Source organism: Cucurbita pepo, chromosome 5 (genome assembly GCF_057944985.1).
Source record: "Cucurbita pepo subsp. pepo isolate OVF chromosome 5, ASM5794498v1, whole genome shotgun sequence".
In the NCBI taxonomy this organism is placed as follows: Eukaryota; Viridiplantae; Streptophyta; class Magnoliopsida; order Cucurbitales; family Cucurbitaceae; genus Cucurbita; species Cucurbita pepo.
This window is the reverse complement of record NC_141802.1, coordinates 1,677,492-1,701,225: the sequence shown is the minus strand read 5'-3', so window position 1 is coordinate 1,701,225 and position 23,734 is coordinate 1,677,492. Positions and strand designations below refer to the sequence as shown.

The window sequence follows — 23,734 nt, the reverse complement described above, 5'->3', positions numbered from 1 at the left end:
GTTTGAAATAATTGTAATTCAATGAGAATTTCAAACTCTTATTTCATAAATATCTTGATAATATTCGTTTTATAATCTAATGTACACATCATTGAACTATTATTCCTTTCATTTGAATATCAATTTCATCAAGCTTTTTTGGTCTCTTGTACTTCTTCAACATCAAAGAACTGCATACCACACTAACAGAAGAAGCAGCCATGGCAGCTCCGGCGATCCACGGTGGTAGCCGAAACCGTGTCGAAGGGAACAAGACGCCTGCAGCGATCGGAATGGCAAGAAGATTATAACCAAGGGCCCAAATGTAATTGAGGCGAATTCTAGCAAAAGTTCTCCTTGAAAGATGAATGGCAGTTATAACGTCTTGCAAGTCATTTTTCATAAGAACAATGTCTGCTGCCTCAATGGCAATGTCCGTGCCAGCTCCGATCGCCATCCCGACATCGGCTGCTACAAGGGCGGGCGAGTCATTGATCCCGTCTCCCACCATTGCCACCGTGTGCCCCGCGGTCTGAAGATTCTTCACTTCCTCTGCTTTCTGCTGAGGCTTGGCCTCTGCAATGACGGTTTCTATTCCAACTTCTTTGGCAATGGAATTTGCAGTCCCCCAATTGTCACCTGTTACCATTATGCTCTTTACTTCCATAGATTTGAGAATGGAGATCACTTCTTTGGCTCCTGGTTTCAATGGATCCGACACCACGATAACTCCCGACACCGTTCGATCTACAGCCACCAAAACCGCGGTTTTTGCCATACCTTCGGCGTCGACAAGGAAGCTCTCCGTTTCCCCAAGAATTTCTATGCCATTGTTCATCATCAAGCTCTTGTTTCCAACCACAACTTTCTTGTTCCTTACGATGGCTTCCACTCCATGTCCAGGAATGGATATGAACTCTTGAGCTTCTGGCCAAATGGGGTTATGTTCTTCCTTGAATTGCTTAGCATATTCAACAATGGCCTTGGCTATTGGATGCTCACTGTTCACCTGATCAACAAACATCAAGGAAAAAACCATTTGAGTTACGAAAGTTTTGAAATTTTGAAGCTTTTTTCGATTGCAAAACCAAACCTCAGTAGCAGCAGTGAGTTCAAGCAGTTCTTCAAGTACTATAGTGTCCATTACTTTTACATTTACAACCACTGGCTTGCCAATTGTTAGTGTTCCTGTCTTATCAAACACAATGCAGCTCGCCTGCAAGGCATCATTGGACCAAAAGAATTATAGGGAAGATTTGAAGAAAGGGTGTGTTCTTGATGTCGATGTGTGTAAGTATGTACCTTATGTGCAAATTCTAAAGCTTGGCCGCCTTTGATTAGTACACCTTGAGATGCACCGACACCGGTCCCGACCATCACAGCGGTCGGGGTGGCGAGGCCAAGGGCACAAGGGCAAGCTATGACCATAACAGAAATCCCAAATTGGAGAGCTAGTTCAAAACTGTCCATTGAAGAAGGCAACCAGGACTTAGGATACAAATGCAACTTTCCAGCTAAAAACCAGGCAATCCAAGTGAGAAAAGAAAGCAAAATTACCTGCAAAAGTGCACAGAAAACACTGTTAGAGATAACAAAAATCAAGCACAAAACAAAAAACACTAGACAAATAGGAATGATAGCACCAACCAGAGGCACAAAATACTTGGAGATATGGTCTGCAAGTTTCTGAATAGGAGCTTTCGCCAACTGAGACGATTCAACGAGTCGAACGATTTGCGCTAGTGAACTCTCTGATCCAACATGTGTTGCCTTTATATGCAACACTCCATTCTCATTCATAGTTCCTCCTATCACCTTGTCGCCTGTCCTTTTCGCTACCGGTTTCGCTTCTCCGGTGATCATACTCTCATTGACATGACTTTCGCCCCAGACGACGAGGCCATCGGAAGCTACTTTCGCACCAGGCGTAATCTTAATAACATCATTCTTCTGAATCAGCTCACTACTGATTTCTACTTCACTGATCACATTTCCATGGCCATCTAGAGTCAAGAGCGTCGCGGTCTCCGGCGCCAAGTGCTTAAGCTTAGCAATGGCCTCAGAGGTCTTTCCTTTAGCTAAAATCTCCAAATACTTACCAAGTAGAATGAAAGTGATCAGCATTGAACTAGTCTCAAAGAAATCTGTCCCATCGAAAGCAGGGGAAGTAGCTGCTCTTAGAACAATATAAACAGAATAGAAATAAGCTGCATTTGTTCCCAAAGTGATCAATACATCCATGTTGGCAGAACCACGGCGCAATGCTTTGTATGATCCAATGTAGAATCTTGAACCTATGATGAACTGGACAGGAGTGGACAAATTCCACTTGATAAGATGTCCAACATTCATCATATTGACTACTTTGATATCCAAAATCTGCTTGATTCCAGGTATATACATAAACACCATGGATGTTAAGAAAACAGGAACAGAAAGAGCTGAGCTCCATAAGAAGTACTTATAATGCTGTTTAATTTCTTTCTCCTTACGATTTTCTCGTCCCACATTTGCGGGATATATCGTGGCCTTGAAATGCTCGGATTTGATCGACTCGATCACTTCAATGAAAGTTCTTGGTCCTGTTATATCAGGCTTATAAGATATGGTAACTTTGGTCAATCCCATGTCGATATCGACATCTTCAATTCCAACGACCGATTCAAGCGATTCTTTAACTTTTGTCGATGAGTTTTCGTTATCCATGCCATCGATCTTGAGCTCAATCTTGCTAATGTGTTCGCCAATGGTTATAAGTAAGGCATCAAAGCCAATGTCTTGTATGGCTATAATGAACTGAGTGGAGTTAACGACCTTTGGATCATAGTGAACTTCTGCTTCCCCATTGAAGAGAGCAATGTGAGTCTTTTGGACGCCGTACATTTCTTCCAAAACTGATTCTACCATGGAAGAGCAAGAATTGCAGCCCATCCCATTTACTCGGATTCGACATACTTCTCTCGATCGATGATCGGCGCTGTCCTTCGATATCGTAGCTTGAAATCCAGCATTTTCAATTGCTTTAACTATTGAATCTTCCTGTTACAAATACATACAACAAATTTCCAATTTTCTAAACATTTTTAATTTATTAAGTTTTTTTTTTTTAATAAAAAAACACACACACATTTGATCATCTAAAATTACTAAATAAACTATACTATACATAATTTAAATTATTAATTTTTTTTTAAGGATACTTTGAAAATCAATTTTGTTAGAACATTATCTTTTCCATAAGTTATTATTTTTTCTTTTTTCCTTCTGATTTTCTATTTTTCTCCGAAGAGCAATTGTATTTAAAAAAAAAAACAATTCACTTACATATTAAAAATTAATGTAGCACGTATTTTGTCCTTTAAAAGCTATAAAAAAAAAAAAAAAAAAAGGTAAGCTTAAATTTTAAAATTATTATTTTAAATGAGCAAACATTTTTTTATGTCAAAACCTAAGCACACGTGGAAAAATAACATAATATACATAATTTATATATATAATTTACCATTTCTTAATTCTAACTAAAAATTCCAGATCAAAATGACTCACGTTAATCTAAAACTATTTATAAGGAAAAAAAAATGTTAAATTATTAAAAAAATATCTCATCTTTTTAGTAAAATTTTAAAGCTATCTCTAAATAAAAAATAGTTTGTTATCCAAATTTAATGTTGTTTTATGTCACATTAAATCGTCTTTATTAAAATATTTTAAAGAAATTATGGTACAAAGAGAACTTTTAAAATGTTTGTAAAAAGTAAAAAGATTAATATTTGTCTTTTAAAAGCATAAACAAATAGTAAAATTAAAGAATATTTTATAGAGATATATATTTTTAGCAATAAATTTTTTACATATTTATTTAATTATACTAACCATGAGCTTAAATCAAATTTAATTTATAATGGTATAATATTGTCAACTTTCAAGTTTCATTGACTTTGTTTTGAACTTCCAAAAATGGCTTGTTAGTAGAGACAGTGTTTCTAGATTATAAACTTACCGTCATTCCCTAATAAATTACCTTGAATGAATTCAACTATTATATTTTTGAATTTTTTTTTTCTAGAATTAGCCTTAGTTTCAACCTCAAATCAATGACGAAAATCGAAAAGGATGCAGTAATCTCTCAAAGCGAAGTTGATAAACCCTAGAAAAAAGTTATTCTAATGGATTAAGAATCAAAGATCAAAAACTGTAAAACAGAGATCGGCTTACATCGATGAGATTGGGGAGATAGCGGATTTGAGCCCTATCGTTCAAGAAATCGATAGCAGCATCGAGAATGCCTGGAAGATGTTTGATGGAATTCTCTACTGAAACAGCGCAAGCAGAGCAAGTCATGCCGGAAACACAGAGCACCACCTTCGCTTCCACCGCCTTTCTCGCCCCCGCCGCCGTCTCGTCATTGTCAATAGTCGCTACATCATTCGCGTTCTCCTGATTCGTTGCCGCCGGCGAGCGTTTCCGCCGCGGCAACTTCAGCATTTTGATCGGAACTGCGGCGGCAATTCGATTGAAATAATTTAAGCACTTTCTCTTGGAGTTGCAGAGCTTTTTATTTGCAACTCAGAGTTCAGTTAACCTTTTTAGTTAACAATTTGTCGTTCACATATATATATATTCGGAATAAACTTTATTAATTTATTTTTCTAAATGGAGGAATAAGAATATAAAAGGCTAAATTGGATAATGAAAGGGATAATGAAATAAATAAGAAATAAATAAATAAATAAATAAATGCATGAGTGGAATCTTTAATACAAATCCACCTTCTATTTTTCCAAGAAAGTGAATTTTCTTTTTGGCGTAAATAAATAAAAAAAAAATAAATAAATAAAAAATAATCCAAACAAATTCCCTTTTGAAAGACTCCACTATCACCCAATTGATTATCACATTTTTGTAGAGACCTATACTCAATTAATACATTTATCTATTTCAACTTTAGTGTTATTGATTATTTATGTCACATGGTTCATTTTTAACTAGGGTTAAGCCATAGTGGTTACTTAATCGTTGAACGCTCGTACTTTTGAGGAATATATATTTCTTACACGATTAAAAAAAACATTTAATTCAATCGAAATTAGGTACAAATTAATTATATAATATGCTTTTTGCAAAGTGCTCCACCAAAGGTTTAATCCGCTTTAATTGGATAATCCAAATTGGATTATAAGTGGGTTTTTTTAATCCTTAGTTTGTGACTTCTCATTTAATAATCTTAATAAAGTTTTGAGCAAATTACTTTTCAGATTATTGGTGTGAGGGTGTGGTGGAGATGGTGGCCATCCATCATATAAAATGCAATATTATTTTATTATGTTTTAATGAATTAAATAATATTTTATATCTATTATGATATGGTATATTCAATGATCTTTGAATCTTTTTCTTTTTAAGATATAGTATTTTAATTAATTGAACATATTAATTTATTGTATGAGCTTTCTTTTACATTTGAATGAAAATTATTATTATTATACAATTTGTTCCCATTTTCCTCCATTTTTTAAAGACTAATTTGTGTCATTTTAGAAATATGACATTATTTTAATTTTTCATCTATAATGGAACTTGCATATTGATATGTAAAAAATAAACAAATAATCTTTTTTTGGGTATGAAATGGTTGGTAAAATTTTGATAGAAAATAGGTTTTTAAGCAATACATATTAGTTTTTTTTTTTCTAAAAAAAAAAAAAAAAAACTTTTTATTGAGCAACTTGGCCGAGCTACCACCTTCCAATTTATATCATCATTTTAATATATGATTTTTCTTATAAAAAATTTCTTAATCAATACATAACCAGAGATATCTAGGGGCGGGAACGGGGCCTTCTCCGTTCCCATTCTAATTATTTTAAACCTTTTTAGTAAAATAAATTATAAAAATACCTGGTGAAGATGAACTTGTTAACCTTGTAGTAACTTTTATCCGTTGAGCAACAACTCTTTTACTCGACACCATTAGATCACTAAGGTTGACTTTCGTCCCTGCTCGATGGGTGGGTCTTGTGATTAAGCTCCATTCTGCTTTTGCACTTGAGGGCCAATCTCCGTTTGGCCTAAGTAAACCTTTGCACGCTTTCATTACCTTTTGAGAGGCCTACACCACATAAAAATTGTATACGTGAGACTGTCCCTTGGCCCATAGACCCTAATACAACGTTAAAATTATAGCTTTTCTAAAGTGGTATCTCGTGACTTTTTGTGTGTTAAAAAATGTTATACCCAGGGACACCTGTAATTTGCTCACTCTTTTCCTGCTTCCATCAGCCTTTAATATATTATTGTAAATATTTTGGACAGTTTTATAAATAAATATTTATGGTTAGCTGTAAAGCCCAAAAAACAATGTAGCCCAAAATAAAGCCCATGGACCAAAAGCCCAATAAAATTATATAGAGCCCTAATTTTCTTTCAATAAAACCCTAAATTTCCGTTGACCCTAAAACCCCTCCAACTTCAACTTTTTCTCATGGCTTCGCCGGATTCTGATACTCTCTCTTCCAGAGTTCATCGGGAAACGGCGGAGAAGGCCGTCGAATCCCTCCTTCAATGGCGAAGTTCCAAACGAGAGAAGCCTCAACTTCTGGACCAGGAGGATTTTTTATACCTCGTCGTTACTCTCAAGAAAATCCCTCCAAAAGGTCGTACAAACCCTTACAAAATCCCTCTTCCCCATCCTCTTCGTTCTGAATCGTCTGAACTCTGCCTCATAATCGACGATAGAACCAAGTCCAATCTTACCAAAGACGACGCCAGGAAGAAAATCCAGTCGGAAAACATCCCGATTTCGAAGGTCATCAAGCTGTCGAAGCTTAAATCCGATTACCGCCCCTTTGAAGCGAAACGGAAGCTCTGCGATTCGTACGATATGTTTTTCGCCGATGATCGGGTTATTCCAATGCTGCCGAGTCTGTTGGGGAAGCACTTTTTCAAGAAGAAAAAAATTCCAGTGCCGTTGAATTTGAGGCATAAGAATTGGAAAGAACAGATCGAGAAGAGCTGTTCGTCGGGTTTGTTGTATTTGAGGAGAGGGACTTGTAGTGTGGTGAAAGTGGCAAAGACGTCAATGGAAGTTGAAGAGATCGTGAATAATGTGATTGCGGCCATTGATGGGATTGCAGAGATTGTGCCTAAGAAATGGAGCAATGTGCAATCATTTCATTTGAAGGTCCTGGAATCTATTGCATTGCCACTTTACCAAACAGTGCCGGAGTTGAAAATGAAGATTGAGGCGGCCGTGAGGGGTAAAGAAGAGGAAACAAACAAAGAAGTAGCAGATGCAGGTAAGAGTCCTACACCTGTAAAGGTCAATAACAAAAAGGAGAAGAAGTTGGGCAAGAAAAAGGGCAGGATACATGAAGTTCGTTATATGGACAGTAACGGCTTAAAGCTATCTGAAGAAGAAGAAGATGAACAGGACAGTGATGTTGATGAGGTTAGTGAGAATATCGAAAAGGGTAAGAAACGAAGTAGAGTAAAGAAAACGAAGGAAGAGCTTCAAAGTGAGTTGAATGTCGAGAAAACATCGAAGAAGAAGATGAAGAAGAAGAAGAATGGAGATGAAGAATCCAGTGGGAAGAAGGTCAAAAAGACAAAGAAGTTGAAAGAAGTGAAATGATTTGATCTGTCTCTTCTTCTTCTTCAAGGGTATTATTGTTCCTGATACAAGTAAGCAAATTTTGAGTAACTCATATCATTTTCCATTTTTGTTTTCATTAGGTTCGGAAAATGAACTGATTGATTTATATGTGTAATGGGTGTTATTTGTTAAAGAAATTCTATAAACCTTGATGTTTGGTGTTTACCTGGTGATAAAATCATTTGAGGAGTTTGGTGATGAAGATTTTGGAGGTTGCAATGCCAAAAGGTAAAGAGGAAAAGGCAAAGTGTAGAATAGAAATCCACCAAGAACGACTCAATAAAGGAAACTTTAGTTGTTTCTAGAGCTTAATTCAATTATTGTATGTGATTGAATGACAAAGCAGGTGGCCGAGAAGCCATAATAATTATATGGCTTTATTCAAATCTGGATGGCCATCCAATTTCCTTACGAATTCAATGCACCTCTTCGTCCACATTTTTTTGAAATTCGATTTTCCCTTTTTCACTCTTGTTACGTTATTGTTCTTTTATGCAACAAAAGATTGATTCCTCGCAAATATATTTATAAAAGATAAAGAGGAAAGTCTATTAGAAATTAAAGAATAAACTGAGGTAAAGAGACAAAATGTAGGCAGTAAAATGTGAAAACTAAATTTAGTAGGGACTAAAAAAAATTTTTTTTTTTATCATATTTACTTGTTTGGTTCTCAAAAATCAAATAAATCTATATTTATCTTTGTTAATTTTATACTAAAATAGCTTAACTGCATAATTTATTAACTAGAAAATCAATATCGACCACTTTTGTTGAATAAAAAATATATTTTTTTTATTAGTTTAGATGCTGACTAAGCCACGTCAATCTCTTTCTTCTTAATATTTAACTAAAAAACAGAGAGATATTTCTCAAGCTTACGGCACTTAAAAAAAAATTCAAGAGTATTTAAGAAAAAAAAAAAAAGAAATCCTAAAATATGAGAATGATATTTTTGAATTTTTTTAAAATTTATTAGGGATAAGAATATATATATATAGCCTCAGTGAGATTATACTTAGCTTAACCATGAAAAGAAATGAAGGGTTTATAACACAGAAAGAGAAATAATTATTTTTAAAGTTTTATCCTTTTTAATATCAGTCTTGATTTTAAAATTTTAAAATGCGAATAAAAATATATTAGGAAAGTACGATTCTCTCTCCAAAAGTTCTTCCTCTTAAAATGACAAGAAAATTAAAAAAATAGTTTTGGAAACGGAACTTTCAAGGAAATTTTGAGAAGCCAATTTCAGTTTTGGCCACTTATACGTGGCACAAAGGTTGTGTGCAGTTTGAACCTCCACGAGGCCAACCTTCCGCACCTCCAAAATCCTATATTAATCTTTCATGTTCTTTCTCGATCTTCAAAAACACCCACCCCTCAATTCGTGTATTGATTTCTGGACAAACTTCCAATTTTCTTTCTTATCGTGTTTGTCTTTTTTCATCTTCAAAATCCCAATTTCCCTGTTCCTCAATCGTTCATCAATTTTGAAGCGTTTTGATTCTGAAATATCAGGGAGGAACAGTAAAGGAGAGAGAGAGAGAGATGGAGAACAGTACCTTGACTGGCTTGTTGAAGAAGGCAGCTTCTCAATTTCCTCACCGCCGGGCTCTCTCAGTCGCCGGAAAATTAGACCTGACACATGAGCGGTTGCAGGAGCTCATCGAACATGCCGCCTCTCGCTTGGTGGATGCCGGTGTTAATGCCGGAGATGTGGTGGCGCTCACCTTCCCCAATACTGTTGAGGTTCGTCTGCGATGTACTCCATTTTTCTGTTACTTTTCTGATTCTGTGCATCTCCTTTCTTTTCTGATTTGATTTTGACCTCTTTCTTCTCTGATTTGATTCCTGCGGAATCAAAATTTACTGGCAGCAAGGACTATTATCAGTGATTCACCGTCCTATGTACGAAATTAATGATTAGGTGTATTTCCTTGCAGTTTGTGATCACGTTTTTGGCCATAATCCGTTGCCGAGCCACTGCTGCACCATTGAATTCGGCTTACACGGCTGAGGAGTTCGAGTTTTACTTATCGGACTCGGAATCGAAACTACTCCTTACATCGAAAGAAGGAATTCCATCGGCACAAACCGCCGCATCGAAGCTCAATATTCCTCAAGTAAATGTGAATCTGGCGAGCGGCGATGCATTCCTCGATTTCTTTCCGTCCCCAAACGAATCGGAGGTGAATATGTCGGAAATCGTTAACGATCCGTCCGACGCTGCGCTATTCCTTCACACCTCCGGCACCACCAGCCGGCCGAAGGGCGTACCGCTAACTCAACAAAACCTCGCCGCTTCTGTTCAGAACATCAAATCGGTGTACAAACTCTCTGAGTCCGACTCGACCGTGCTCGTTCTTCCGTTGTTTCACGTTCACGGACTAATGGCAGGATTGCTATCATCACTGATCTCCGGAGCCGCTGTGACTCTTCCAGCTGCCGGACGCTTCTCTGCTTCAACGTTTTGGTCCGATATGGTCGCCTATAACGCGACGTGGTACACTGCGGTCCCTACGATTCACCAAATCATACTCGACCGCCATTTCAGTAAGCCTGAACCGTCGTATCCAAAGCTCCGGTTTATTCGGAGCTGTAGCGCGTCGCTTGCACCATCGATTTTGGAACGATTGGAAAAATCATTCGGAGCTCCGGTTCTGGAGTCTTACGCGATGACCGAAGCGTCGCATCTAATGGCGTCCAATCCGTTACCGGAGGACGGCGTGCACAAAGCCGGATCGGTAGGGAAGCCGATCGGTCAAGAAATGGCGATTCTGGATGAGAACGGCGTGATACAACCGGAAGGTGTTAAAGGAGAAGTGTGCATTAGAGGACCAAATGTGACGAAGGGATACAAAAACAATCCAGAGGCTAACAAGGCCACCTTCTCATTCGGATGGTTCCACACCGGCGATATCGGGTTCTTCGACTCCGACGGATACTTGCATCTCGTCGGCCGGATCAAGGAGCTCATTAACCGTGGAGGTACAAAACTCAATTGAGAATCAGTTTGGAACTCCAAACAGTAAACAAATCGCCACTAACCATTAAAATTGCGTCAATAAAACTACTAACCTGATCTGATTTTAACCGTCTTCATTCAGGTGAGAAGATCTCTCCAATCGAAGTAGACGCCGTGCTTCTTTCTCACGCCGACATTGCTCAGGCCGTCGCCTTCGGAGTCCCCGACGAAAAATACGGCGAAGAGGTAAGAAAAACGTACCGTTGATCCTTAAATCAATCGATTCCTATCCATCCACTAGGTGATTTACATGGTTAAATTCTAACCGATGCTTCTGCAGATCAATTGCGCCGTAATTCCGAGGGAGGGAAGCTCGATCGACGAAGCGGAGGTGCTGCGATTTTGCAAGAAGAACCTTGCCTCCTTCAAGATTCCGAAGAAGGTGTTCATCACCGATTTCTTACCAAAAACTGCTTCCGGAAAGATCCAACGCCGATTCGTGGCAGAGCATTTTGTTAGCGCCAAAGCTTGATCCGAACTGTATGGTTTTTCAAGGATTTGGAATAGTTTTTATGCAATCAATGGTGTGTTTGGAAGTTCGGCGAGGTTTGGGAATCGCGTGAACGAGTGAACCGAGTCCCGATGATGATGACGTGTTCCCATCGTGGGGAATTGGGAAATTGTAATAAAATGTTGTTTTTATATTTCAACCAAAATGAAAATAAGATAGTTTTTCTTTTAAATATATGAAGAAATCCTCTGCGGAGATAATTCGCATTATCTATTTGAATTTTAGTTAAATTTTAAAAAGTGAAAAATAAAATAAATAATCGTATTATGTAAAAATATTTAGTTTTTAGCTATTTATTTTTTAATTTTATATTTGTTTTTTTACCATTTTTTATCGTTTCGAATTTTTATTCAAAATTGAAAAACAATAATAACTCGTAATTTTTTTTAATCGTCTAGTAAACAATCTTAATTTTAAAAAACCAATGACTTAATAAAAATCCAGCGTGGACAAATTAATTACGACTTAATTAAAAAGGCATATACTATTCAACAAGCGTATCTCTCGAAACGGCAGCGTTTGAGCGAGCTTGGCTCGGGGAGGAAAGGGGAAGGGAGCCGGGACGGAGGTAGCGAGAAAAAGCAACCACATTTTCAACGCAGCAGATAAACTGTTTGGTTTCTATCGAAAGAAACGCAATTCTTTGTCTGTGCTAAACAGTACAGTAAGTTCCTCTAACTCTTCTGGATTTATGTTTTCTTAATTTCTTGCGCTAATTACAGAATTTTGATGTAAACAGTGCCTGGTAATTTCGTATGGACTTATTCCCAGATTGAACTGAAATGGGATGCGTTTTGTAATTGATTTCTGTTTGTTTGTTGTAAGAAGAAATGGATTCCAAATTTGGATATTCAAATTCAGCATTCTTCAATTTGGTTTGTTCGGTTGAAGATTACCGATTAGTTTTGTGTAGCTGTGCGTTGGAACTGTGTTGATTAATGAGGTTCACTTCAGTTTATGTAAACTCTTGTTTGTTTTATGAGTTTGTAATTTATTGAAGTCAATCCGTAGTTCAAAGGTTGAAGGATCAGTTCTTCGGTGAGAATAGTTAAGGTGTGCACAATCTGGTTCAAACATTCATCGAATGAAAAGTCATTAACTGAGAGTTGTCTTGATTTTGCTCAGGATTGGAGCTTGTTGCAGAATTTCTTTCCCCTGTGCTGATTCTTGCTGGTAGAATGAACGTGGAGAGTCCAAACGAGAAGAAAAAGTATGCTGCTGATCTTTCCTCCATAGAGGAGGCCAGGATAAGAATCCAACCTTTCGCCCATCAAACCCCAGTTTTGACCTCTGAGAGTATTAATGCTGCTTCAGGAAAACAGCTTTTCTTCAAATGTGAATGTTTCCAGAAGGGGTGAGTAGCTTAACCAATGGTGAAATGAAAGATTATAAGTGTTCTGATTCAAATGGTGGTAGTCTTTGTTATTTATTTGTTTGAAATAAATATCACAAACATTCAAATAAGTTTGGAAGAACTTAGTTCTTAGAAATGAAAATCCATGGTTTCCAATGGAAATCTAACATGTGTTGCTATCTCAAATGGCTGTTTAGTGGAGCCTTTAAATTCAGAGGTGCCTGCAATGCTATATATTCACTTGATGATGAACAAGCTGCTAAAGGGGTTGTGACACACAGCAGGTTTGCTCTGGACAAAACAATATACTTGTTTGAAGCTTTTTGAGAATATTCAACTGATAATGGTCTCTGAAATTAGTGGCAACCATGCTGCAGCTTTGTCTTTGGCTGCAAAACTGCGAGGGATCCCTGCATATATAGTTATACCAGAAAATGCTCCAAAATGTAAAGTTGAAAATGTAATACGTTATGGTGGTCAGGTTATTCGGAGCAAAGCCACAATACAGTCGAGAGAGATGGTCGCCTCGAAGGTTATGCAAGAAACTGGTGCGTTACTTATACATCCATATAATGATGGACGCATAATAAGGTAAAATATTGTTTCATTTTGTTCGATTAATATCTTATCCTACACGCAAAAGAGTGTTAAAAGAATGAACTGAGAAAGCTACAGCCCTGCTTGAACATGATCTGTTGTATAGGTTGTACTACTGTGTTCTTGGCTCGAGTTCTAAAAAATGAACAAAGAATGTTATGTTTATGAAAACTTGTTAAACTCTTCGCTTTAGTGATAATCTAACATTTGCATTTTTTTTTCTTTCAACTCCAAATGAATTTTGTGATATCAGAAAGCTGATGAAGTCAAATAAACAGAATCTATGTTTACTCTTACTCTCAATGAATTTTGTTGGTTGACTTCGGATCCAGTTTTTTGGTAACAAAATTAGTGTTCATCAAAGGAACTTGGTTTTACACTACTGAAATGGATGAGTTATGACATGTTGAATTATTCTTGCAGCGGGCAAGGTACTATTTCGTTGGAGCTTCTAGAACAAGTCCCACAATTAGACACTTTAATCGTCCCGATAAGCGGTTCGTTTGATCGGAACTTCTTATTCCTTTCATCATTTATTTCATGCACTCTCTTAGTTGATAGTCCCATTGGACTTGTATCCTTCTGAAACCCCTCACCACGAAAATGTAGGTGGTGGTTTGATATCTGGAATTTCTGTGGCTGCAAAAGCCATCAATCCTGCCATCCGGATTTTTGCAGCAGAACCTAAGGGAGCTAATGATGCAGCCTTGTCAAAAGCAGCTGGTGAGATAGTAATATTGGCCGAGACCAACACCATAGCCGATGGTCTTCGAGCTTTTCTCGGTGACCTTACCTGGTAATATAACTTTTGTGTTATTAAAATTTTCTTTAACCTTAGGAAATGTTTGACTCTTGGATTAGATTTAGGTAACTCTGAGCAAAGAAAGCTGAGTCTATGATTGACATATTTGACTCGTGTAAGTGCGTCCAACTCTACTCAAGCTGAGTCTACCTGGTTTTGGTCAATTCAAAATCATTTCCAAACATGCTCAACAACGTAAATGCAAAACTTATGATTCAACTTTGCTTGATTGGTTAAAAACTCAAAAAGATCTCTTCCCTTTCTATTGATTTCATTTCCCACTAGATAACTTCGATTCCTAATTTTCTGATCAGGCCGATAGTACGAGATTTGGTGGACGATATAATAACTGTAGAGGACTCGGAGATAGTCGAAGCAATGAGACTTTGTCTTGAAATACTGAAAGTTGTTGTGGAACCTAGTGGAGCAATAGGCCTTGCTGCTGTTCTCTCCGACAGTTTCAAGCAAAACCCTTCATGGAAGGACTGCAACCGCATTGGCATTATACTTTCAGGAGGTAACGTTGACCTTGGCATGCTATGGAATTCATATGAAAAATGAAGCTTGATTCTCATCCATGGAATTCATATTGATCCTTGCTTGATGATCTGAAGTATACATTGTCTAGTTTCATCCTGCAGGCTGCAGCTGTTTTATGTTTACACTGTTGTTTTCTTTGATAGATTGGTTCTATGATGGAATTTGAAGTTTGACTTGCAACAATATGAACTTAAAATGACTTCAATTCCATGAAGAAATCAATTTGCGCCAATACTTTTACTCTAATCGTTTCTATATTTCATTTTGATTAAGTCATATGTCTTCAACGTAAAATATCAGACGTTCAACTTACCAAGTTGAACTAAAAAAAATTATGAATGTTAATTATGAACCCAATGTATGTTCTAATAGTTCTTTAATTTATTAAATAATTTTTAAAGTTGGATGGGTCACAGTTCAAAGTTTAATAATGCGTTTATAAATAATTTATGAAAATTTTATAATAATACATCCCATTTTTGTAAATTTATGATTAATACTTATATTGTTGAGAATTGTTTGGCATTTGTTTTATTTTTATTTTTTAAAATTAAGTTTGTTTACTTTAAAAGTGTTAAAGAAAAAATTTGTTATAAAATAATTAAAAATTTAAAGGAAGATAATAAATTTAAGATTTTTATTTTTTAATTAAATAATACGCTTTAACCCAAGCAATATTTCAACCAATAACGAGAATTATCGGGAATTATTTTGTATAAAAAAAAATATTCGCGCAGTTTGCCTTTGCATATTAATTCAATACGACGACGTTTATACCCCTTCGCCACGTAATTGGAGACTGATCCAATTTTTCTTTTTAGGGTTTTAGGGTTTCAGTCAGTATTAAGCCCCAATCCCCTGTTTCAAGCTTTCGCGTTCGTTCTCCCTCTACTTCTTGCAGCCATGGAGAGCCCTTCTCCGGCTTCATGCTGGAGCAACGTCGTCAAATCTCAACCTGCTCCGAAGCCTCAGCATCAGACTCCTACCTCCACCGTCCAAGTATTCGCCGACAGCTGCAAGTCCAGTCAAGGCGTTGCTGTTGCTGTTGTTGATGCCAACGCCATCATTCAAGGGGGAGAAAAGCTCTCCACCTGCGCGGATAAATTTGTTTCCGTTCCTGAGGTTTTGGATGAGGTTCGCGATCCGGTCTCTCGCCACAGACTCGCCTTCGTCCCCTTCACTCTCGAATCCATGGATCCCTCCCCCGAAGCTCTCAATAAAGGTAGACTGTTGAATTATAGTCCCTGTCTGTTTCTACGCGTTAATTATGTTGTTAGTTTGAAGTTTAAACGGTTGTTGTTTGTAAGGACCACTCTGATGTAAGGTTTAAGCGGAACTGCTGTTAGAGTGAGTTTGAGATGATTTTTCTGAGAGTCGAGTTTTCGAAGTGAAAGCCTTTTTGAAATAACAATGATTTAGCGGTATCACTATACCAGCGTGCATTCCTTTTTTCGACCTCTCTTATGTATTTTTTTGTTGAATCTTACAGTAATCAAGTTTGCAAGGGCAACTGGTGACCTACAGACCCTTTCAGATGTTGATATTAAACTTATTGCCCTCACTTACACGCTGGAGACTCAGATCCATGGGACCAAACATCTCCGTGAGTGTCCTCCCCCGGTCCACATGGTTAATACAAAGAGGTTACCTGAGAAAGACTTGCCTGGGTGGGGCTCTAACGTTCCTAATCTGGAAGAGTGGGAAGCATTAGAGCAAGATGCTGATGCTCCGCTTGATACCACATCAAAGATCCTTCCTTTGCAGGATTTAAACCTGAACATAGTCCCTTCAGATGGCCAATCCGACGATCTTTCATTAGAGCACAAGGATGAGCATAACTCTGAGCATCAAGATGAAACTGAGAGTGGTTCAAGAAGATCAAGGAGATATCCTCCAAAGAAAAAGGAAATTAATATTGAAGGGAAGAAAATGGTGGCTGATGGAATTGATGCATCTCAGGGACAATATGATGACAATGAGGGTGATTGGACACCTGCTGTCAGTCGAAGTACTCAGAGAAGATATCTTAGGAGGAAAGCCCGGCGTGAATATTATGAGGCCTTAGCTGAAAAGGACAGTCAGCAAGATGTTGAAACCACAGATGGTGATGTCCTAGTGGAAAATAACAGATCAGGTCAATCACAGGATCAAATCTCGGAACCAATTACCGGAAATGGGAATGACTGTCAGATAGCAGAAGGGACAAACAACAATGAAAACCTTTCTGAAATTTTGAATCAGATGAGGTTGGAAGAAGATTCATTAAATGCCTTTCACATGGAAGGGCTTGACGCTTCGAAAAAAGAAGAATTGGACATAAGTGAGGTGGAGAATATTGTAGCTGTTGAGGGTATGAACGATACAGCCAAGGATGAGATGGAACATTTAGAATACTCAAGTCAGACTAATGAAAGTGTAGACACATCAAATATAGATGATATTAGCAGTGATCAGAGTTGGATGCTGCGATCCTTGTCTGAATCAAGCGTAGCTTGTGTAACTGGTGACTTTGCAATGCAGAATGTCCTTTTGCAAATGGGTTTACGTTTGTTGGCTCCAGGAGGAATGCAGATCCGCCAACTGCATAGGTATGTATATTTAGTGGTGATTTGCTATTATGTGATCTTTAAAAGTTTGTTAACTCACCAATTACGAATCATTTTTATAATCAAATTCGATCATCCAAAAGTCGCAACTAAATGATTCACCTTTTTGACAACCTTCTTTCCAGTCGGTGGTTTGGTTGTGTTCATTTTATAGCTCTAGCCAACTTTCTGGTCCGAGTCAGTATAAATTTCCTTGTATGTTGATTGAGTAGTTTGAGATGAAGTCATGCAATGTAGTATTATGTCCTCAAATCTTCATGATGTGTCGTTCAGGTGGATTTTGAAATGTCACGCCTGCTACAATGTCACAGCTGAAATTGGAAAGATCTTTTGTCCCAAGTGTGGAAACGGTGGAACTTTGCGCAAGGTAGCTGTTACAGTTGGCGAGAACGGAGTTGTGTTAGCTTCCCGTAAGCCAAGGATTACTCTGCGTGGCACAAAGGTAGTTTCTCTGGTTGTATTGTCCATCAGAAGAATAATTAATTTCATTTTCAAATGTGCCTTTTCCTTTTATGTACAGTTTTCACTTCCTCTGCCCCAAGGTGGAAGGGATGCCATTACCAAGAATCTTGTTTTACGTGAAGATCAACTACCGCAGAAGTTTCTTCATCCCAAGACCAAGAAGAAAGTCAATAAACAGGTTATTTCCAATCCAAGTTGCCTCACATTTATCTTTAACCAGTCTGTTGTTTTGGTTTATTTATGATCGGAATTCTTGAAGTTTTCAACTCACCTTCATGACCTTGTAATCTCCATTTTTCATTCTCAGGGAGACGAATTCTTTGCCGTGGATGATTTCTTCAGCCATCATAACACTGATAAGAGAGCTCCTTTGCAGCCTCCCGTAAGGCAAGCTTTGGCAGTTTTTAGCGGGAAGAGAAATCCAAACGATAACCATTACTCTCGGTCTCATCATAAATAGACTATTGTTTATGCATTTGATTTTCAATGCTGCTAGGAGTTTCCAATTTTGATGAATATCTTATGTGATTGAGTATAGTTAATGTATTCAAATTAAAGAGCTTACAATGAGTGCAATTTTGCCCTGAATTTTCTTCAAAATACTTGTCCGCTCTGATTTTTTTCATTCCCTCTTAAGACATCTGCAATGAAGGTAGAAACGTTCAAACGATGTAAAGCTGAGGTATGCTGAGTGCAAGGAAAACAGAAACGGCAGAGAACAAATTTGTTAAACTTCATTGTTGATCTATGATTAAATGACACTGATCAAAGATTGATATTGGCGTACTTTATGATTCTAGAAGTTGTACAGCCTGACCTAGGATTGAATATTTACAAGGAATTTAGAAGGGGAAAGGGAGTGCTACAACTTTTGGCGTACTTTAGGACTGTATATGTACCACCCTTCACTTCTATGAGAGGGCAAACTCCGCCCATGCCAAAGCAGATGCCTTGAACTCAATGGCAACGGAGGTGTCAATTCTTGTTTCTAACATGCTGCAGAGTTCCTTCATCGATAGAGGTTTGGTGGGCTGCTGATGGATGCAGCGGCTCACCACCTCACATACTACCTCGAGGTCTTCGTATCTAAAATGCTTCAGCTCGGGATCGACGATGTAAGACATCACTTCTGGCATTTCAATATAGTCCTTGGCCTACATCACAAAGACTTTCAGTTAGTTCCAAAGGGTCATTTTCAAATGTTGTATAATACACAGATGATTTCTTACCCAATCTACCAAGTTCCCTTTGTCCTTGCAGTACAGAGGCCGCCCACTGATTATTTCGAGTAGAAGAACGCCAAAAGCATAGATGTTACCCTGCACATCCAGATGTCGGGCTTCTAGCGAGTTCGGAAGAATACAGATTGCACCTTGGCTGCCAATAGTACCCGAGTTCTTTTCCGATCGTGAAAGAATCGTCTTCCAACTTTCAAAGTCTATCAACTGATTCAATAGAACTTTCGTGTCAACATACCAAACAAACTCTAGTACCAAACGCTCAATTCGATTACCTTTTACGTCTCCATGTTAATCTCAGTTCTAGACAGAAAAATGTGAAGATTGACTTAAGAGATTTACCTTGGGGAAAAAATCATCTGTAAGATATACAGCATTGGAATTCAACTCAGAGATGGTGAACGGAGGTTGGAGTTCTGTATGAAGATACTTAAGTCCACGAGCGATGCCTAAAATAATCTTCATTCGTCTCGTCCAAGACAACTGACAGGCTTCTCCAACTGCAGTCGTCAACGACGTTAATAACACGAACATATGAAAAGAACCATGAAAATTTGGGACAAGAAAATGTTAGCTTACAATGTAGATGCTCATATAATGTGCCATTTGATGCATACTCAAAAACTATCATCCTTGTAAATGGATTACTCTCTCTGCAATATCCCAGTAATCTTCCTGTATTCTCGTGGTTGATTCGAGCCAAATCTGCCACCTAAATCATTATTCCGATGAAACCTCAACTCGAAAATCATCAATTAACCTCGTCATTGATAAATCAACACAATACCTCTGTCTGAAAATAGAGTTCAAGGTATCCTGTCCATTGCTCTTCTTTCATGCTCATCGAGATAACCGCGATCTCGGATCCAGTTTTCATCGTGCCCTTGTATACCAAACTGTCTGGAGACGAGCCAATTATGTTGCTGAAGTCTTCACAAGCTAGCTCAAGCTCTTGTCGACTAAATCTCGTTACATCCTTCAAAATCTCAGGATCTGCACAAAAAACCGAAGAAAAAAATTCTGAATCGACGAAGAACGCGTTAATCCACAGATGCGCATCATATGATTATAAAGCAGTCCTTCCTACATTCACTTCACTTTCTAGGCACTATGATAAGGAAAAGACGAGGGATACAAACCTATATATACTGGAGAGTAGTACTTTCTACTTCCAATTTTCTTCCAGGGCAATACGATGGACGATTTTCGATTGAATTTCTGAACAGCAGTGAGAACAACAATCAGGAAGAGAGAACCCACCAAAGTTCCTGTTACTATCTCAAGGGCCAAAAGCCAGATAGGTTTCGATGTCGCTTGGTGATGGCTCCGCCTGTTGCTACCTGGATGGCTCTTGGTCTTGACTGGTTGTTAAGAAACAATATAAGGATTTCAATCAGAACTAGTTACATAAGATGCTAGAAAGCATAAGTTTTCCCTTCTCAAAGTTCTCAAGCATTTCGAACCAGATGCTCATTTTCCCTTCAGTAACAAGCAACTACGAAATTACAAGGAATGTCACGTACCACATTCCGATGAAGGACGCTGCTTCGGGCTATTGTTTTGAAGGCAATTCCTTTGGAAACTTGACCTGCAGGGAGTAGATTAGAGAAGGAACTGAACTATCAACGTAGAACAAAAAAAGACCGAACACGTACCTTGGAAGATACCCGAAACACTTGGGTATTCTCCCAACAAAGAAGTTGTATGAAAAGTCAGCAACTCTTAGCTGAGATGAGCCACAGAATCCATTCAAGTTCATGTTTGACACATACCTAAAACATTAGTAGAACATAAGACAAACTTCCGGGAATTTGGGAGAAGGGCTAAAAACAAGTCCTTGAGAGAACTGAATGCAACAATTTCCACTTACATTCCAGTACGATTTAAATGGCCAAAAGCAGCAGCAACAGGTCCTTCCAGCTTATTTCTATCCACCCTTAGTTCCTCAAGGTATCTCAAATTTCCAAGTTCAGAAGGCAGCTTACCAGTCAACCCATTAGACTGGAGGTTTCTGCCACCACAGCAAAGGAATCAACAAAAAAGAATACCATTTATGTAAGACTCGGAGGAAGAGAATTTGCCTTACATTTTCATAACTTTGGTTAAATTCCCAAACTCTGGAGGAATTGGACCTGTGAGTTGATTCATCCCTATGTCCAACACTCTAAGGTTCTTCAAGTAGCCCAACTCCTTGGGCACTGTACCAACCAGCTTATTCCCATGCAAAATTCTACACCCCATCATATAACGTAGCATGACAATGATTGACAAGAACATAAAGAACTTCAAAACAATCAGAGTTTTCAGTGGGGGTGGAAAATGACTTACAGTTCTTCCAAGTAGCTGAGTTGACCCAAATCTCGTGGAAGAAACCCTTTTATGGATGCGTGTGAAATGTTACTGTAAAAGAAGGATTCCAAATGAAAAGCCTGTGATGTTTCATAGACAAATTGGTCGAGACGAAGCATGTCTTACATCTTTATGACATGGTCCCGAGTGGGAGAACATGAAATGCCAGACCATAAGCAAGGATCTGCATAGGGGCTGTTCCAGTTGGAGAGGATTTGAAATGGATCTTCAAATATTTCTAACTTGAAGGCCATGAGAGCCGAGACTAAACAAACCCAACAGAGAAATTCTCAGTCAGAGCAGATTCATTCAAACTACAAGTTTGAAACATTCATAGAATTGCTTAAAAGATCTGGAACATTAAGCCTAAACCCAATTCCAAATTTACCTTGAGATAATTCTACCCAACTCCAAAAGTTACTGTGAATGAGAAGGAAAACAAAGTTTCTCATCCAAAACATTTAGGGAAACAAGAATGGTGGGAACAAGAGAGCCCACTTCAGAATATCTAAAACTTTGCCAAATCTTGCTAGAATAACAGAAACAAGAGATTGTACTACAAATGTCTCCAAAATTACCAGTTTCTTGAGAAAACCAAAGACTAAGTTCATTAAAAGAACATAAAAAAGAAACAAGATCTAAGAAAGCATACCTTCATTAGAAGAAAAAGAATCACAACTCCAAAAGAAAACCCCCAAAATCAAAGAGAGAAGCAGAACAACAGAAGCGAAGGACTCCATCTTGTTGTCTCAGTTCCCACAAGAAAATCAAGTTAAAGGGGCAGTTCACATTCAGGACAGAATCGGTGAAAAAGGAAAGCCCAACAGAGTAGAAGACTTGGGGTTGTATGAAGAGAGCAAGAAGAAGCAATAACTCCAGTTCAGTGGGGGCTGGTAGTGGTACAGGTACAGAGAGCAAAGGGGGGAAATTAAATGAGATGGGCAGTTAATCCATGGCTTCAATTTTCAAAAGTTCCCAATGGAGAAGCAGATGAAGAAAATCAAGAGATTGATCGAAAACCCAGAAATGGGAATCCAAAAAGGGAAGAACCCAGAAGGGAAGAAATGAAGAAGAAGCTTTGGAACGGGAGAGAAAAGGAGACTAAGGAAATGGGTAGAAAAAAGAGTGACAGATAGATGGGAACAGAGAATGTTCCGTTTCCTTTCATTTTTTAGCGCTTAAACTTTGTGGATTTAGGATTTTTCTGATTTTAATTATTATTATTATTTTCTTTTTTATTGAAGTGCCAATGATTTCAAATCAAACCCTATGAGGAATAGATATCTATTTTATTCAGCGGTTTTTTAAATTTTAAATTTAAATTTTTTTTTTTATTTTTTTTTTCTACTGGTTATATATAAACTAAATTATTATTTTCATGAAACTTCACCCATTAATTTTTTTTTTAAATTCAAGTTTAAATATATAAAAATAAAAATAATAAAGACCCATTTTGTTTTTTTTTTTTTATTAAAAAAATTATAAATAAAAAATAATCCATGAGTTTAAGAAATAATATATAAAATAAATAAAAAAAAAAACAGAAAAACAAATTCCTTTGGTCTATTTTTTAAATTTTAAAAAATATTTAATAAATTTTAAAACTTAATTTTGCACGTAAACATTAAGCTTTGTCTTAGGTTTTTTATTCTATTTAATATTCTTTAAAAAAAAATAGATTTCATTGGTAATCATTTTGTTTTTATGGAAATTGTTTGATTCTCTAATTATTTATTTTCTTCAAATTCTAAACTTTTTATTTTCTTTTTTTTTTTTTTTTTTGAAAAAATTTCTTACGTGGACAATTATGGAAGAGACCAACCACGCTCCACGGACACTTTTTTCATGGGCAGTTCGCACGGGTTAGTTAAAAACATGGCCCCACTCCGAAATTCACCACAATTTTATGTTAAATTAATATAAATAGGTTGAATTTTATACTTTCTCTAAAAAAAAAATAATTTAAATAATTTAAATAATATCCCCTTAAACTTTAACAATATATTTTAACTTTTAAAATAGATTTAAAAAATACTCCTTGAATCTTCAAAATTTTCATTAATATCTTTTAAAAATTTTAAATTTTCAAAATTAATAATAAGTTTTCAAAAATAATATTAAACATAAAGATAATCTATAAAATATCGATAGATTATGAAAAATTATCTTTTGTATAGACGTTAACGATATTAATTATACCTTTAAAATTTCATTGATATTTTTTTTCCTAGTTTTTAATTTTTTTTAATTGAAAAGTATTAATAAAAATATTTAAAATTTAATCATATTTTATCCTTGAAAATTTCTTTAGAGTTTATTAATATTATTTAAAAATTTTGAGAGTCGGTTATTTTTATTAATTCAACCTTAATTTTGTCAATATTATTGTTGCCATTTTGAGACTTACGAGTCCATGTCATCACTCCTTCCATCAATCATGAACTGCAACAGCTTGTCACTATTTGTGGGTCTTGTTTGCTCGTGTTTCTCTTCAAAATATCGCGATAATATGAAAATTCGAAACATTCAAAATCTAGAAGAAAGAAAAACAGCGAAACTGAAAAGTTGATGGCAGCGGCGGCTACCATTGTTTGACTTCGCACACGAGTCTTCGTCAAAA

The 23,734-nt window shown here is 37.0% G+C and overlaps 6 protein-coding genes across 7 annotated transcripts; 4 read left to right on the top strand and 2 right to left on the bottom strand.

Moving 5' to 3' along the window:
• Positions 1-17: 17 nt before the first annotated feature.
• Positions 18-4,568, bottom strand: LOC111796237 (putative copper-transporting ATPase HMA5). The gene is made up of 5 exons (XM_023678996.2): positions 4,195-4,568; positions 1,627-3,018; positions 1,282-1,536; positions 1,073-1,195; positions 18-988 (listed from the first exon to the last, which is right to left on the bottom strand). The coding sequence occupies exons 1-5, from the start codon at positions 4,462-4,464 to the stop codon at positions 89-91; spliced, it is 2,940 nt and encodes a 979-aa protein (XP_023534764.2). The 5' UTR covers positions 4,465-4,568; the 3' UTR covers positions 18-88.
• Positions 4,569-6,460: 1,892 nt separating this feature from the next.
• LOC111785469 (uncharacterized) lies at positions 6,461-7,793 on the top strand. The gene is made up of 2 exons (XM_087123959.1): positions 6,461-7,659; positions 7,765-7,793. Exon 1 carries the CDS (start codon positions 6,461-6,463, stop codon positions 7,607-7,609), a length of 1,149 nt encoding a protein of 382 aa, XP_086980085.1. The 3' UTR covers positions 7,610-7,659; positions 7,765-7,793.
• Positions 7,794-8,976: 1,183 nt separating this feature from the next.
• Positions 8,977-11,340, top strand: LOC111795752 (putative CoA ligase CCL9). The gene is made up of 4 exons (XM_023678317.2): positions 8,977-9,379; positions 9,574-10,618; positions 10,738-10,841; positions 10,936-11,340. The coding sequence occupies exons 1-4, from the start codon at positions 9,179-9,181 to the stop codon at positions 11,125-11,127; spliced, it is 1,542 nt and encodes a 513-aa protein (XP_023534085.1). The 5' UTR covers positions 8,977-9,178; the 3' UTR covers positions 11,128-11,340.
• A 182-nt stretch (positions 11,341-11,522) lies between these two features.
• SR (serine racemase) lies at positions 11,523-14,705 on the top strand. Of its 2 annotated transcripts, none has more exons than XM_023676787.2 (7): positions 11,523-11,830; positions 12,292-12,520; positions 12,718-12,804; positions 12,881-13,111; positions 13,541-13,614; positions 13,727-13,913; positions 14,234-14,705. In XM_023676787.2, exons 2-7 carry the CDS (start codon positions 12,345-12,347, stop codon positions 14,478-14,480), a joined length of 1,002 nt encoding a protein of 333 aa, XP_023532555.1. In that variant the 5' UTR covers positions 11,523-11,830; positions 12,292-12,344; the 3' UTR covers positions 14,481-14,705. The 2 variants fall into 2 exon arrangements, with proteins under 2 accessions (XP_023532555.1, XP_023532556.1); XM_023676788.2 differs by lacking the exon at positions 11,523-11,830 and adding an exon at positions 11,853-12,219.
• A 590-nt stretch (positions 14,706-15,295) lies between these two features.
• Positions 15,296-18,127, top strand: LOC111795318 (RNA-binding NOB1-like protein). The gene is made up of 5 exons (XM_023677657.2): positions 15,296-15,681; positions 15,949-17,047; positions 17,339-17,507; positions 17,586-17,705; positions 17,835-18,127. Exons 1-5 carry the CDS (start codon positions 15,363-15,365, stop codon positions 17,985-17,987), a joined length of 1,860 nt encoding a protein of 619 aa, XP_023533425.2. The 5' UTR covers positions 15,296-15,362; the 3' UTR covers positions 17,988-18,127.
• Positions 18,128-18,240: 113 nt separating this feature from the next.
• Positions 18,241-22,273, bottom strand: LOC111795317 (putative LRR receptor-like serine/threonine-protein kinase At1g63430). The gene is made up of 13 exons (XM_023677655.2): positions 21,767-22,273; positions 21,241-21,379; positions 21,094-21,165; positions 20,852-20,995; positions 20,636-20,776; positions 20,421-20,537; positions 20,289-20,353; positions 19,905-20,126; positions 19,553-19,758; positions 19,345-19,477; positions 19,108-19,265; positions 18,757-18,972; positions 18,241-18,681 (listed from the first exon to the last, which is right to left on the bottom strand). Exons 1-13 carry the CDS (start codon positions 21,852-21,854, stop codon positions 18,439-18,441), a joined length of 1,944 nt encoding a protein of 647 aa, XP_023533423.2. The 5' UTR covers positions 21,855-22,273; the 3' UTR covers positions 18,241-18,438.
• Between the last annotated feature and the right edge of the window lie 1,461 nt (positions 22,274-23,734).

Bases quoted from the DNA above. Each gene is read 5' to 3' on its own strand.
- LOC111796237 (XM_023678996.2), bottom strand. From the start codon at position 4,464: ATGCTGAAGTTGCCGCGGCGGAAACGCTCGCCGGCGGCAACGAATCAG. The intron at 3,019-4,194 runs GTAAGCCGATCT...TATTTGTAACAG, and splicing joins ATCTCCCCAATCTCATCGAT to GAAGATTCAATAGTTAAAGC. The intron at 1,196-1,281 runs GTACATACTTAC...GATGCCTTGCAG, and splicing joins CTTTAGAATTTGCACATAAG to GCGAGCTGCATTGTGTTTGA.
- LOC111785469 (XM_087123959.1), top strand. From the start codon at position 6,461: ATGGCTTCGCCGGATTCTGATACTCTCTCTTCCAGAGTTCATCGGGAA.
- LOC111795752 (XM_023678317.2), top strand. From the start codon at position 9,179: ATGGAGAACAGTACCTTGACTGGCTTGTTGAAGAAGGCAGCTTCTCAA. The intron at 9,380-9,573 runs GTTCGTCTGCGA...ATTTCCTTGCAG, and splicing joins CCTTCCCCAATACTGTTGAG to TTTGTGATCACGTTTTTGGC. The intron at 10,842-10,935 runs GTAAGAAAAACG...ATGCTTCTGCAG, and splicing joins ACGAAAAATACGGCGAAGAG to ATCAATTGCGCCGTAATTCC.
- SR (XM_023676787.2), top strand. From the start codon at position 12,345: ATGAACGTGGAGAGTCCAAACGAGAAGAAAAAGTATGCTGCTGATCTT. The intron at 12,805-12,880 runs GTTTGCTCTGGA...CTCTGAAATTAG, and splicing joins GGGGTTGTGACACACAGCAG to TGGCAACCATGCTGCAGCTT. The intron at 13,914-14,233 runs GTAATATAACTT...TTTTCTGATCAG, and splicing joins TTTCTCGGTGACCTTACCTG to GCCGATAGTACGAGATTTGG.
- LOC111795318 (XM_023677657.2), top strand. From the start codon at position 15,363: ATGGAGAGCCCTTCTCCGGCTTCATGCTGGAGCAACGTCGTCAAATCT. The intron at 17,508-17,585 runs GTAGTTTCTCTG...TTTTATGTACAG, and splicing joins TTACTCTGCGTGGCACAAAG to TTTTCACTTCCTCTGCCCCA. The intron at 17,706-17,834 runs GTTATTTCCAAT...TTTCATTCTCAG, and splicing joins AGAAGAAAGTCAATAAACAG to GGAGACGAATTCTTTGCCGT.
- LOC111795317 (XM_023677655.2), bottom strand. From the start codon at position 21,854: ATGGAGTCCTTCGCTTCTGTTGTTCTGCTTCTCTCTTTGATTTTGGGG. The intron at 20,777-20,851 runs GTAAGGCAAATT...CTGTGGTGGCAG, and splicing joins TTAACCAAAGTTATGAAAAT to AAACCTCCAGTCTAATGGGT. The intron at 20,354-20,420 runs GTACGTGTTCGG...TACTCCCTGCAG, and splicing joins TGTTTCGGGTATCTTCCAAG to GTCAAGTTTCCAAAGGAATT.